The sequence below is a fragment of the Cyprinodon tularosa genome, unplaced genomic scaffold (assembly GCF_016077235.1).
Source record: "Cyprinodon tularosa strain WSP-4 unplaced genomic scaffold, ASM1607723v1 ctg1008, whole genome shotgun sequence".
Classification (NCBI taxonomy): Eukaryota; Metazoa; Chordata; class Actinopteri; order Cyprinodontiformes; family Cyprinodontidae; genus Cyprinodon; species Cyprinodon tularosa.
The window spans coordinates 41,173-54,982 of NW_024037792.1; the positions used below are offsets into that span (position 1 = coordinate 41,173).

At 37.8% G+C, this 13,810-nt stretch overlaps 1 protein-coding gene across 2 annotated transcripts in view; it reads left to right on the forward strand.

Moving 5' to 3' along the window:
* Positions 1–10,332, forward strand: part of fam168a (family with sequence similarity 168 member A) — a 44,992-nt gene extending 34,660 nt beyond the window's left edge. For both annotated transcript variants that reach the window (XM_038276828.1, XM_038276821.1), the window contains 4 exons: positions 1,270–1,415; positions 1,876–2,062; positions 4,845–4,971; positions 5,075–10,332. In XM_038276828.1, coding sequence (XP_038132756.1) covers positions 1,270–1,415; positions 1,876–2,062; positions 4,845–4,957 — 446 coding nt within the window. In that variant the 3' untranslated portion in view covers positions 4,958–4,971; positions 5,075–10,332. The remainder of the gene's footprint in view (positions 1–1,269; positions 1,416–1,875; positions 2,063–4,844; positions 4,972–5,074) is intronic.
* The last annotated feature ends 3,478 nt before the right edge of the window (positions 10,333–13,810 follow it).

Consider the following 13,810-nt stretch of genomic DNA (forward strand, 5'->3'; position numbering starts at 1 on the left):
TATTGGGGTTTTTTTTTTTCTGTCGGCCCTTCTTTTGTGTAACAGTCTACCACCATTGTCCCTTAAAGCCCTGCATGCACGCTGGAGCGATGAATGACCGTGAGAGCAGGCATGCAGACACACGCTCCAACATACAAGCACTGGTAGAGAGAGAGCAGCTCCAGCTTCTCTTTGTTCCCTTGTCCTTGTGTGAGAGAAGGGCTTTTCATAAGCTATGCAGCAGCTAGCTAGTAGCATGTTTGACCTTCAAGCTCCTCCAGGTGGCTGCTCAGAGGTACTGCACCCGCTCTGAGAGCAGACTGCATGGGAATGAAGCCGAATGAGACAAACGCTTTCACTGAAATGTCAGGCTTTCAGATAGAGATGTAATTTATAAGCGATGATTTACTGTAAAACTATTTAATGCCCCCTCTGTTTCTCTACAGTATGAATTATTCGCCAAATGTAGGCCATAGTTACTGATTACACACTTTCTTTTCTCTGCTCAGTAAAAGGAGGCTTTGATTAAAGCTCCAGTTTAAGCCTGCTAAATCAGATTTATTTTTTAGGATAGATGGGCTTCGCTTTGCTAAATGAGGCTCAGCTCCTATATAAATACAACCAGTCCCCATCTAGTGGTTTTTTATAAGAAATGCATAAAGAGTAAAATCCAAAAGAATAATCTGTTATTTCCTACCTTTCTGGAGAAGTGCAGGCTGGTGCAAAATTGATATCCCCTTGGGCAGTGGTTTTATGACATTAATGTGATTTATTTCTTATACAGTCCCTGAAAGAAATTGCTGTTTATATTTAGTTTTGGATTTTCTTTGCACTTTTGATTGTAATCTGCTTTGAGGCTTTTGTTTCTCAATTTATAGTTGCTTGGTTGATTGATAGCAGCGTCACAGGAGCAACAATAGCTAATATTCAGGAAGAGGTCGGCTCACAGTGACAAGCTGGATATAGTAATCACCTGACTCTGCACTTCCTTTTTAGCTTCCTCAGAGTGTTTCTGCATCTTATCAGCAGTTACTGCTTTAGGTTTTATTGCTCTTATCAGCTCGGGCTGAGGATGCAGTTAGTGGCTGTTTTCTCTGGAGAAGTGCTTCAGGCTTCGCTGAAAAGGGTGAAATACGTGCAGAACTAGGCAATTATTCTGCTTCCAAGATCCATTCCTAGACACCATGTTTTAAAAAATATGTTTATATATATATATATAATTGTGTATAATACAATAATAATTTGAAATCCCATCATTCTTTTATCTTGTCTACTTCTGGATATTTTCAGGATATACCCCAGCGGGAACCCCGTACAAAGTGCCCCCCACTCAGTCCAATGGAGCACCTCCCCCCTACACCCCCACTCCCACCCCGTACCCCACAGCCATGTACCCTATCCGCAGTGCCTACCCTCAGCAGAACCTTTACGCACAGGTAAGGCTCTCACAGAGGACATGATAGTGAAAAGTTGCGGGTTTTTTGAGGACTTTATTTCTCAATGTACTAAAAAAACAACTTTTTTGAGTATTTTTGTCAAACTTGTGACCAAATGGCCTGCATGTCTGCGCCATGGCTTGAATATAAGACTCTTTTATCTTAAAGACAGAAATGCGTAATCATATCGGATGTTTTACAACAAGACTGGATTTAATAAACCATTTCTATCTTTTTTATTTTTCTCATGCAGGATGAAATTTACAGGGGTCACTTACTGAAAACTGTTAACGTTTAAATAGATTTTTTAGTTGGTTAGTTTATTGACCTATTAACCGCCACAGCTTCATGTCTCAAGTAAACACTTTTAAAAACTTTTAGTAAAATACTTCTGTTCTCTTATGAACCTTACATTCTGTCCTAAATCTAAGCCTTTTCTTGGTCTGTTTCCCCCGGACAGGGAGCGTATTACACCCAACCAGTGTATGCAGCTCAACCCCATGTGATCCATCACACCACCGTGGTGCAGCCCAACAGCATCCCCTCCACAGCCCTTTACCCCGCCCCGGTCCCTGTCCCTGCCCCTCGCAACAACGGCATGCCTACCATGGGAATGGTAGCTGGGACAACCATGGCCATGAGCGCAGGTAGGACAAAAAACTCATTTCACATGAAAATGTGATGTTCGTGACATGAGACGCTGCTGCAACAATTAAAAAAAAATTAAAGTCAAAACTTAAAGTAAAACATAACACGAATGCCCACAAAAAAATTCCCTCCAACGACCCCCATTTCAGAGACATAGACAGGTATTGGGTATTGCAGGCTGACGAAGAACCCAAACGACCCCCATTCCAAAGGGAAGGACCCGTTCGTCCGGTTCATTTAGCATGTTTTTTAGGTTTTTGGTCCACTCTATAAAGCCTCGAACTAGATGCTATTTCTGACATTTTAAATTGAAAAAGCTTCCTGGATGGGAAGGGAAACATCTACAAACTTGGAAACAAAGTCCAGCAGATATTTTTTTTTTTACTTTTTTGGAATGACTATGACCTGGATGACTGAGAATCTTCACCATCATAAAACACATAGTAGATTATATTCTTTTATAAAAAAGAAAAACTCCTTTTTTTTTTTTTTTATTCCCTCAAAATAATTTCAAGTTTGCTATTTATTTATATTCAGCTGCTCTGATGCTGTTCTATTTAGTAAGTTTCTGGGTTGTTTCTCCACTAGGACTGTAACAATCTTTTTGCTAATAGAAAATCTCTCAAATATTATTGAGAGATTATACGTTTCTTAAAGACTTTTTTTTTTTTTTTTTTTTTACACAATTTAAACCCAGTTAAACTAAAACTATTCCACTTGAACAGTTCTGGAGCATCTAGAGCAGGCATGCCAAAAGTCAGTCCTCAAGGGCCACTGTCCTGCAGGTTTTAGAGGTTTCCCTACTTATTCTGATGATTGCAGTTCAGCAAAAGCTTGTTAATCAGCAATTAATGGAAATCAGCTGTGCTGAAGCAGGGAAACCTCTAAAACCTGCAGGACGGTGGCCATTGAGGACCGACTTTGGGCATGCCTGATCTAGAGCATGACAAAGTTTTTTTTATTTTATTTTTTTATTAATTTTTTTTTTTTTTTTTTACAATTTTGGTAAAATAACTGCTCTAAGTTTGCTCTGTCAGCTAAAGGCATGTTTCAGTGTCTCCAGTAAACGATTAATCAATTACTAAATTAATTGACGACTATTTCAGTAATAGATTAATCAGATTGTTTGAGTTTTTGTCTCCACCTGCTTTTAACACCTTGAGATTGGAGTAGGTTGCTTGTTGCTGAGGCAGGTTAAATGGTCAGATTTAAGCCGGGCGTACAGTGTGCAATTTTCGGGGCGATTTTTCAGGCGTGCAAGATTCTTTCGATCGGACAGACTTTCAGCCTGATCGTGAGTCGTGTAGTGTACAGGGGGTTACGAGGGGCGTTCCGACTCTCACGACCACCTCCCAATCAGGAATTGTGAGGTCGGGAGAAAATCAAACATGTCGTGGGCCTGACCGTCCTGACCATCGTGGGCAAATCGATCAGTGCGCATGTGCAAAGAAGGATTCTTCTGTAAACACAGCAGCGTGGCACTGATGCAATGAGTGAAATGCAGTTCTGTCTGTAAACTTGACAGACCGTAGTAGCCGCGTTTGCCCAGCCATGTCTTTTTTCCAAATACGTTGTCTCCTTTTCTTTTTAGGACTTTCAGCACAAAATTACACAAATTGCCAAGGCAACGCGTTTCACTATAGTGAGCCTTATATTCCCCTTCTATTTGGTTGGCTTCTGGATAGACGAGTCAGAGCAGCTCCATCTCACTGCGGAGCTGAGTCCGACATGCTTTTTAGTTGTAAAGTGTGAGCAGGTAGATTGCATGACAGCGTCGGGCTGAACATAAATCTTAAGCTGTGAGCTCACAGCTCACACTGTACTGCTTACACGGCTCACACTGTACGACTAAACTGCAGGGTTTAGTCGGTGTTATTTAGGTTGGTGAGTCTCAAGGCTTTTTGAACCTACTGCCGGTTTTCAGGTGTAGCTCCATCCATCTTCCCAGCAGCTTTGATCAGGTACCCCCCACCCCCCGCCCCCAAACAAAAAATATTTCCATTGAAACCAATGCTTGCATTGCGATGCTCCCAAATATACAGTGCCTTGCGAAAGTATTCGGCCCCCTTGAACTTGTTGACCTTTTGCCGTATTTCAGGCTTCACACAGAATTAAAATGTAAACTTTTTATGAAGAATCAACAACAAGTGGCACACAATCATGAAGTGGAATGATATTTTGGGGCTGTTTTTAAACGCTTTTAACCAATAAAAAGTTTAAAAAAATTGGTGTAGACAATTATTCACCCCCCTTTAGTTTATCCTTTTAAGTGCCTCCTTTTTCTGCAATTATAGCTACAAGTCGCTTGCGGTATGTCTCTATCAGTTTTTTTTTCATCATCATTCAGGTCAAGGTCAACATTGGATCATTAAGAGATCCTCGCTGAACTTCTGGAGCGAGTTTGCTGAATTAAAATGCTGATTCATTTTGCACGCCCCACTCTTCACTTTTTTTATTTCTTAAAAAAAAAAGCTAAAGATATTCAATAAATTTTGTTCCACTTCATGATTATCCCCCACTTGTTGTTTTTTCACAAAATATAACAACTTTATATCTTTATTTTTAAAGCCTGAAACGTGGCAAAAGGTTGAAAAGTTCAAAGGAGTCGAATACTTTTGCTCAGCTCTGTATGTACCTTTTCATTTTGATCATTCGCATCAATTCTAAGAAAGTCTGTGGTTAAAAGTAAAAGTCAACTTGGTTTTAGTTTTTCTATGAGGCTTATAGAAGATATAGCAGAAGAAATGCTTTAGTATTAATGGTGGTGTTAAATCTATTTAGGGACCCTGCTGACAACGCCCCAGCATGCACCAATAGGAGCACACCCAGTTACTGTGCCAACCTACAGGCCCCAAGGGACGCCCGGTTACAGCTACGTACCGCCTCACTGGTAGAACCCACCCATCATGTGAGTATCCACCAAGAAGATGCTTCCACCTTCTGTTTCTGTTCTGCTTCTCCCTTTTAACTCACTAACAGCCTGTCCTCGTGTTCTCTGCTCTCCCCACCAGATCTGGAGTCCACCATCGTATGCAACAGCTCAAATATTACACGAGCTCCCAGCGGTAACCATGAGAACTCGGCACCTGTCTGCAAGAACAAAACTAAAGTGCAACCGCCACTTTACTATTATTATTATGCGACATTCTCTAATGTTTTTACAAAGGCTGCTTTTAATTTTTTTCATTACTTTTCTTTTCACTTCCGTTTGTTTGCCAACCAGTCATTACCCTCTTTTTATTTTTTGTACTTTCTCTTGATGGTTTCATTTGAATTCCTCAGTTGTTTTTTTTTAGCTTTTTGCCGCGTCTGCCATTGGAACTCCAGAAAGGACTCTCTCGCCCAATCACAGGTGTCGGTCGGTTGCTTGGGTCGCTCCTGTTTCTGTGTTGTGCTGGTGCGTGTGTGGTTCCCGCCAGCAGCCGCTCGGTCCGCCGGAAAACATTGGGCATCATCATCACCATTATCAGCGACTATTGACTAATGCTGCCAAATTTTCTAACGACTAGATATCAGCACAGGGTTTTAAAAATCATCAGATTATATTTCTTTTTTTTTTTCTTTTTTTTTTTTCTTTTAAAGGGGTAATACTTGTGTTTTTGCATCCTTTAATCTACACACCTCAATTGCTTTACTTTTTTTTTTATTATTTCCAACCTACATCTTCATCCCATTTAATTTTTTTTGGGGAGGGGGGGGTGTTCAGTCCGATCTCGCTCGTCTTCCAAATGGTAGTAGCTGTATGTCCGTCATCCCGTCTGTTACCTTAGTCGGTGCTGTGAGCACTTACAGACCACGACCCATCGTGTCAGCATTACATTGTACCTAGTACACGCTAACGAAACGATTCGCCGACTGCATGCTACACGCTATGCAGGCAGGTATGTCTGGACAACATTTGAACCTTAACCTAGCTAGTTTGGGTCACATAAGTGACTTTAATGTGGGAGGGTTGGTGCATTTAAAGTAATATTTTTTTGGGGGGGAGGGTACACATTAACAGATACAGACTCTTAGTGGCACTTACTGTACAGTAACTCCAGGTTAAAGAAACAAAAAGAGAACCACAATGACCTGCAAGACATCAGAGAAGGGATTTGGAAAGGATTTTTTAGAAACTAGGAAACGGCAGTAGGAGGATATAACACAGTCACAGGCAAGGATATTTTTCTTTCAAGGTATAAAACATTTATACCTCAGGATTTTGTCGCTTCTCGGTTAAAGAGAAGGACACATGGTTATTTATGTAGACTAGATTGCTTTTCTGGCTGTGGTTGTGTGATCTCCTCCTACCACTTCCCAGGCGAGGACTAATAAACCCACACAACACGATGAGGCGAATTTAATGAAGGGCCAATAAAGTAAAACCCAATGATGGATAGACCTCGGTCTGATCCACTGCTGCTGAATGATAGGAAACCTTTTGGTTCCGACAGGAATGCCACAGACTAACTTTAATGTTTTTTGTGGAGGTAGAATAGAAGAGGGCTGCAATGCTTTCACTTCCAAACCTCTTTGTTTGTCCTCGCCTGGAGGAGATTAGTGAAGAGGGTTAAAAAAAGGATTGTGGGGTTTAATGTTTAAATGAGGCGTGTGGCATTTGTTCAGGATTAAATACTAGCAAAAAAAGTGGAATAAAAAGATGAAGTTGCCTCTGGGCATAGGCCGGTTCCCTCAATTCAGATATAAGCAGCTAAAGTTAAAAATAAATCATTTCTAATTGTATCACTCCTGTGGGTTAAAGTTCTCTTATTTAGATATAAGTACCCCAGTGATCAGATAACTATTGCATGGAGCCCCCTCCCCACCTGTTGCTGGGGATGGAAAGCCTGCTACATTTCACTGGCTGTCTTGATTACAAAAGACAATTTTTGCCACTCAGGAATATGTTTTAAACAGTGCTACACAATTTAGGAAGTTATCAATTGCAGCTAACTAAAATCTTCTTTTCTTGATGAAAAGGAATCATGGAAAAGATATATCAGCAAACCAATTATTGCATCCATTTTCTTTTTACATTTAGGATATTATCAGCATTAGAACTGCGCCCATTATTGCAATTCAAGATGTGCAGCCCTATTTGGAACATTCTCTGCCGTATTATCTTAAATTTCTAAAATATATAAAAAAAAATCCAATTCTATATTTGGGAGCAAGTTACAGTATCAATACAATGGTCAAAGTTTATAACATGGTTATAAATGTTAATTAATCTCTTAGCAGCTGTAGGAATAACTGTTGCTTTTTTGTATTTAAATACGAGCAGTTACATACTGTTTTCCATATAAGTTTCTGTGCAAATTCACTCAAGGTTCACTCTGGATCTTGTACCGGCCCATGCCTAATCGCATCTTTTAACTTAAAGACCTGTACAGTACAGATTATTACAAGAAGCATATACTGCGGATGGTGAGGTTTGATTATTGCAATAAAATAAGAGAGAAACTTCAGCTGGTGGCGTACAGTAACTATTTTATTGAAAATGTTCAACTTGTTTTTCAAATATCGCTTATCGTAATAATATCCATATAGGAAATCGCGACGTTCAATAATTAATACTGCAAAGAAGTTAAGAACATATCAGACGTTTTGGGGTATTAAATAACCTTGTGAGGAATTATTGCACAACGTTTAAGATAAAGGAAAAAAAAACAACTTGACTATATCTTAATTACATTTTAAGTAACAGGTACTTAGGCTTTGTAGTGCAAAATGGAGGAAGAAGCAATTTATATCATAATTAAAACAATAAGGTGGAGTGTTTGAATTATTATTAGTCAAGATATTTGTACACTAGTAGGTTAATTCTTAAGAAGATATTACATAATGCCGCTGTCGGAGAAAAATGCGCTTTTTGCTGAATATCTGGTGGATAATAATGAAGAGTTTTAACCTCATTAGATCCTGTAGATTTAAAATAAGACTAAATAGGAAGGGGGGAAAAAACGCAATTTTCTTGCGACAGCAGTGATGTTACTCTACATTAAGATTGTTAAACCAACCACTACTATTGTCAGTATTTCCGAATTAAATCCTTGTTTGCTTTTCTTTTTTTTCTCTCTCTCCTTCTCTCCAATTGGTCAGTTAAGCGTAATGGGTATGCATAATATTGAGGTGTCTTACAATAGCATTGGAGTTTTAGGTTTAAAAAAAAACATGCAGTATATTTAAAGAGCAAGTGGTACAGTAATGTATTTCTAGCTAAGCATGGTTGCATTAATGTGGCAGCTACTGTTTGTGCTTTGTTTATTTTATTTAATGTTTCTTTTGGGTTTATTTTTTTCTACTTCTGCATCTCTGTCCTAAACATGGCTTTCACTCTGAGGGTAGAAGTTAACACGCTGTCTGTAAGTTGTAGAGTTTGGCTCCAGCTTCTCAGGTTTTAAAAAAAACTGCTGCCTGAATTCAGACATGCTGAGGGGCGTAGTGCTGATGGGGCAGAAATGAGGTTTTGAATGATGTCTTTAAAAACCCTCAGCTTCCACACTTTTTTTTTTTTTTTTGTTTCCCTGTGCCATATTTCACGAATTTTCATTTAGTCCTTAACAGTTCCTTCTTTCTTATAATTGGTGAGCTGATTCTGTGTTACGTCTTGCTTCCCGTGGAATCTGTGTTTTCCTATTGCTGTCCTTTTTCTTTCTTCTTGCCTTGTTGACTCTTATTACCTGTCTGACTTTCTACTCTTACTGTTTCCTCTGTGTTACTCCGGGCTATTTTGCATCCCTCCTTTAGACATTTAATTTCCACTTCCTTGGGGATGCAAATATCTGTCCCTTTAGTGTTTTATTTTCCACTTGATTGAGCGTATTTCTCTTGCAGATTAATGTCAGTTTGACCTTTGCTACACTTCCCACCCTCACCTGAACTGCAGTCTTATTGATAATTCTTAATAATCAACTGACCCTTTTTAACACTAGATGTCACTAGTGACAAAGTCAACAAATGGCATCTTTATGGTTGAAGGCTTTGAGCCATCATGCATAGGATAGGGTATTGTATCTTGAGCACTGGCATTATATGATCCAAATGGTCTTTTAAGGACATTTCCAGAACTTATTTTCTACGGTAACAAAACAGGACTGAAGATGAAGTCTCTTATTTGTTGCACTAAGAGTTTTCTGAGCTGTGGACCAACCTGGTCTGTGCATGCTGTGGTATTTTCATTTTTCTCACCAGAGACTAGTAATTGAAAATAGTTTTATTTTCTTATACATTCTTATAAATGATTACATTTTTCATCAGTTTTTTTTTTAATATGGGGTTGCTAAAACTGATGGGCAAGAATTTTAAACTTCACATGTTTATACAACTAAACTGCAAAAGTAAAACAAAAATTTTGCAGCCATCTGCAGTGAGACTAAATATGTTTTTACAAATCTATCTAGCAAAGATGGTGGCGTTTTTTCTGGATCAAATCTTATCAAAAATGTCTTTAAGACAGAACATGGTCACTGAACTAGTCTAGAATTATTTTTAATTAAATTAATCGATTTATTGTTTATTTTTGTCAGTGATTTTATTCCAAAAATGAAAAAAATTAAGTTTGCTACTAAAAAAGTTTGTTTTAATTGGAAAATGCAATACCTGCTTTTAGGGTTCTTTTTTCTTCTTTACTGGTTTCTGACGAGATTATCGAATACCAGGACATGCATGGTGCCAACACTATAGGGCAGATCCACAGAGGTGGAGCCGAGAAACAGGACTAAATTTCTTAAATTATTCCTGTTTGTCAGGGAAGGCCAAAATGGGCCTGCCTATATAATTCACTTCATTCCTTTTTTTTCACCTTTTTTTTCCAATTTGCACTTAAATGAAAGGGATAACATGTTGGTGTGTTCTGGGAGGGACGTGTGCAAAGTAGTCTTAAACATTAATCTTTAAACATTTCTCCCCTTCATTCGGTCCGTTCTTACATTTCCAATAGGTTAATTGTTTTTTCAGAGTGAAAATATGACCAGAAAGATTTATTACCTCCTCCTACTTCTAAACTTTGCTTTGTTTCTTTTTTTTTTTCCTGCTGCCTTGCAGTTTCTGGGTCTTAGTTTTTCATGGGTGAAGATTACAACACTACTATTGAACTGAATAGTAGGCTTTTAATTGTCTTTGATGTTCTTGCTGCAGATTTTTATTTTTGTTTTTAACTTGTCAGAGGTCTCTCTTGGTTTTGATTTGACACTAAATGTGATGCAAAAAGTGGAAAATTCCTTGTCTTCCAAAAGGAAAAAAAAAAGAAAAAAAAACACAAACGTGTACTTGTATCGCGCTCGGATCGAGTAATAGGAACAACCCCATCTTTGGAAGTTTTTAGTTTGGTACCCAGTTTGCACATGCTAATGGTATCTCTGTTACCGTAAGGTTTGTGTTTGAAACTGAAGCCCAACGTCTGTTCAGCGTTGAGAGAAGTGAATTGTATGTTAGCTATTTGGTCCGGAGTGAAGGACCAGCGTCAGGCTTGTGATATGAAGTGTAAATTGTTTTGTTTTATTATTTTTTATTTTTTTTATTAAATGTATTTTTGTTGTTGTTTGAGGGTTTTTTTTTTTTTTTTAAGATCAGTTAGTGATCTTAGTACTATAACTAAGCCAAGTTTGTAATTGTATTAATTGTATATTTACTGTAAAATGTAGAACATTGAATAACTATTAAAATTTTCCTATAAAAGGAACATTGCTTTTTGAACCTTTATTTTTTTTTCTGTCATATTTCATACTCGCCCTCTCTGCAACATTCAAACGTATCCTGAAAATTCAGAGGTGAAGTATTCCTCTGTTGCACATGTTCTAAAGTCATGACATAGAGGAACAAAGATTTGTTGTTCAACTTGGGGTAAAGGAAACCGACTGGAAGGGACGACTTTCACTTCTGCCTGAGGCCGTCCACAGACATCCGATGTTAAGCAATTCCAACCACTGGTTGGATGCCATTCCAACATGACTTCAAACACTAATCCAATGTTCATGTTAAAACACAATGTTTAAGAGGCTTGTTATTATTCCAGCACCTGTTTAGAGTGAAAAGCCAAGAACTGGAGAATTCTGATTTTTTTTTTTTTCCTTCACTTTTTTGTTTTTTAAGCCTGAAGAAGTACATTAAAAACAATCAGAGGGGAAAATATGCTTCCAAATTGTATTTCTTCACCTGTTGTCTGAATGTCAGCTTTTCCCTCCATATTTTTTTTTTGCACATGTTCCTACCCTTATTGCGTCCTAGCGCTTCCCTCCACCCCCCTCCTGTCTGTCCTGAAACCAGCATTTTATTCTCTCATCTTATTCCCTTTTCACCTCTTCTGTATATCCTAAACCCTTTATAGGGAAAGTTAACATTTTTCATCACTTGTATACACCCCCCGTCCCTCAGTGAGGTCTAGAAGCACAAGATCTATGATATCCAGCCCTTCAGCAAAGATCCTCTTACAAGGCTGTACATCTTATTTTTGCATTTGACAAATTAGATGAGCCCATGAAATATATATTACCTAATGTAAATTAAGTAGGAAAAAAAAAAGTCAAGGAAAAAGGTAAAAGCTAATTGAAAAGTTAAAAGTAAAGTTGAAAGTTAATAATCCAAATTAACTATTGTATTTCAGTTTATAAACTAAAAAATGTAAGTGCCAGTATCAGCATTAACGCCTCTAAGGTTATTTTGTACCCAAAAAAAAAAATAATTCTTTCAGTGTTTTTCATTAATTTCTTATAGAAGCACATTTGTTATTTTTCTTAATATATTCGGGCAAGTTGGCGTTTCTTGTTATTGCAGTGACATTCATTTTTTTCCATTGAAATATCCATATTTGGTTAATGTTACAAAGGTAATAAGGTATTGTCCTGGCTTCCAATAACACTATTGGCTTGAAAGTATTTTACTGAGTGCCCTATAAAGGGTTAATCCTTCCTTGTACGTCTATCCAACCATTCCCTTTTGTGTATTTTCTTTAACGATTCCTTGTCTAGTCAAAGTTATTTTTGTACAAATAGCAGGCAGGTAAAAACTAGTTTGGATGATATGAAAGCTCAAGTCTTAACCAGTTCAAAGCACAGGCTTTTAGATCATCTCTTGTACGTTCAGCCAACAAAGACAAACATCCTGCTGCAGCTGATTCTTCTCTGCAAACAGAATTTACTTTGTCAACTCTTGAACGAGCTGTACATTAAAAACACCATTAGATGGTCTGCAAAACCCAGAGGTTGTTGGAAGCCCTCTTCTAGCAAGAGACATTCATTCCAGAAGTCTAGCTCAAGCGGTAAACACGAAACCTTTTCAAGGCTTATTGTGTGAAAGCAGTTGGTTGATTCTGCAAAGGACATTTCTTTCAATGAATGAGTTTATGCAAAAGGATTGAGGCGGAAGAAAAAGATGCTCACCTTCAGTTTTATGCAACCTCTGCTGTTTTCTGACAAGTTGATTTAAGTATTTATAAAAAAAAAACTTTTAGAGGTTTAATGAAACAGCTTGGGGTATGGGTTGGGCTTAACATGACGAAGATGGTGGTGTTAAAGGATTAGAAAGACACACTTCTGTCAAAACTTTGCGTCTATGCCCATACACGTCTCAATTACGACATCACAACACTAATCATTCAACGTGGTTTGATCTAGAGATAATTTTTAACACAACCGATTTGCCATTGGGAGCTTCTGACAATCTATAAAATTGTTCCAATTTTGAATCGAGGCATAGGTTTTTTTTTTTTTATCCTTAAACGTTTTAGAATCTGGGGGGTTCAAGGCCTTTAAAGTTTTTGAAAATGGCCATAAAAAGTAAGACAACCATCCTTGAAATTTAATGTCTTGGGATTTTAGGTTTGAAATCTCGGACATGATATGCTGTAAGTTTGTTCTGTGTTTGCTAAACCCTGGATTCTATGCTAATGTGTGTGTGTAACAGGACATGCATCACTGGGCACAAAATTCTTGCAGGTGTTTTACCATAAAATGCTAATTTCAGGATGCATAGCCTACAAAAGTGTGGAGATGTCACAAGATCTGGTCCGCTTATTAGTTAGAGCTCTTTTAACAGACCTTTTCCATTTCCCAAAGGAGGAATTGAGCATAAACAAGCCCTCCTTGTTGATATATACTATCTCCCAGGCTGAAGTAGCCTCTCATTTGATTAAAAGAAAGAAAAAAAAAAAAAGAAATTGAATTGAAAAGCTTAAACCTATTGGGAAACAATTGTTGGGTCTTTTTGAAATCATAAATGATAAAAAGTTTGATATTTTATATAGATGTTGACAGGCATCCACGATCCTACAACATCTATAGAAGTTTTCTGGTTGCAGTCTGTAAATAAGGGGTCATTTTTCTAAATTTCTAGTGAAATTTCAAAACGTAGCAAAGGCCTTTGTGTTTAAAGGTCTTATGAACGTACAACACTTTATGTGAAAGATGAGAATTTGTGTATTTGCGGCCACCAGACCAACACTTCTTTTGAATCATTAGCTTTGTGACTGGTTCAGCTTTAAAAATGACCAACTAAAGGGTGTACGGTCTATAATTGTGATGAAGAAAATTCCTCCAAACAGATTACTGATTTTATTTTAAACCATCAAAACATTCCCATCGTTTGTATCCTGAGCTCTCACACCAACAAGCACATCCTGATTAACAATGCATCCCTGCAAGCAGCCTCTTGGGATTTGGTCATGTAAATCATCTAATCTTTTGGCTTCTCCAAAGTCTCTCCACACACACAGAGTGAATTTAATCTAGAGAGTCAATAGAGACCAATAAACTGCTTTACAGCAGCTC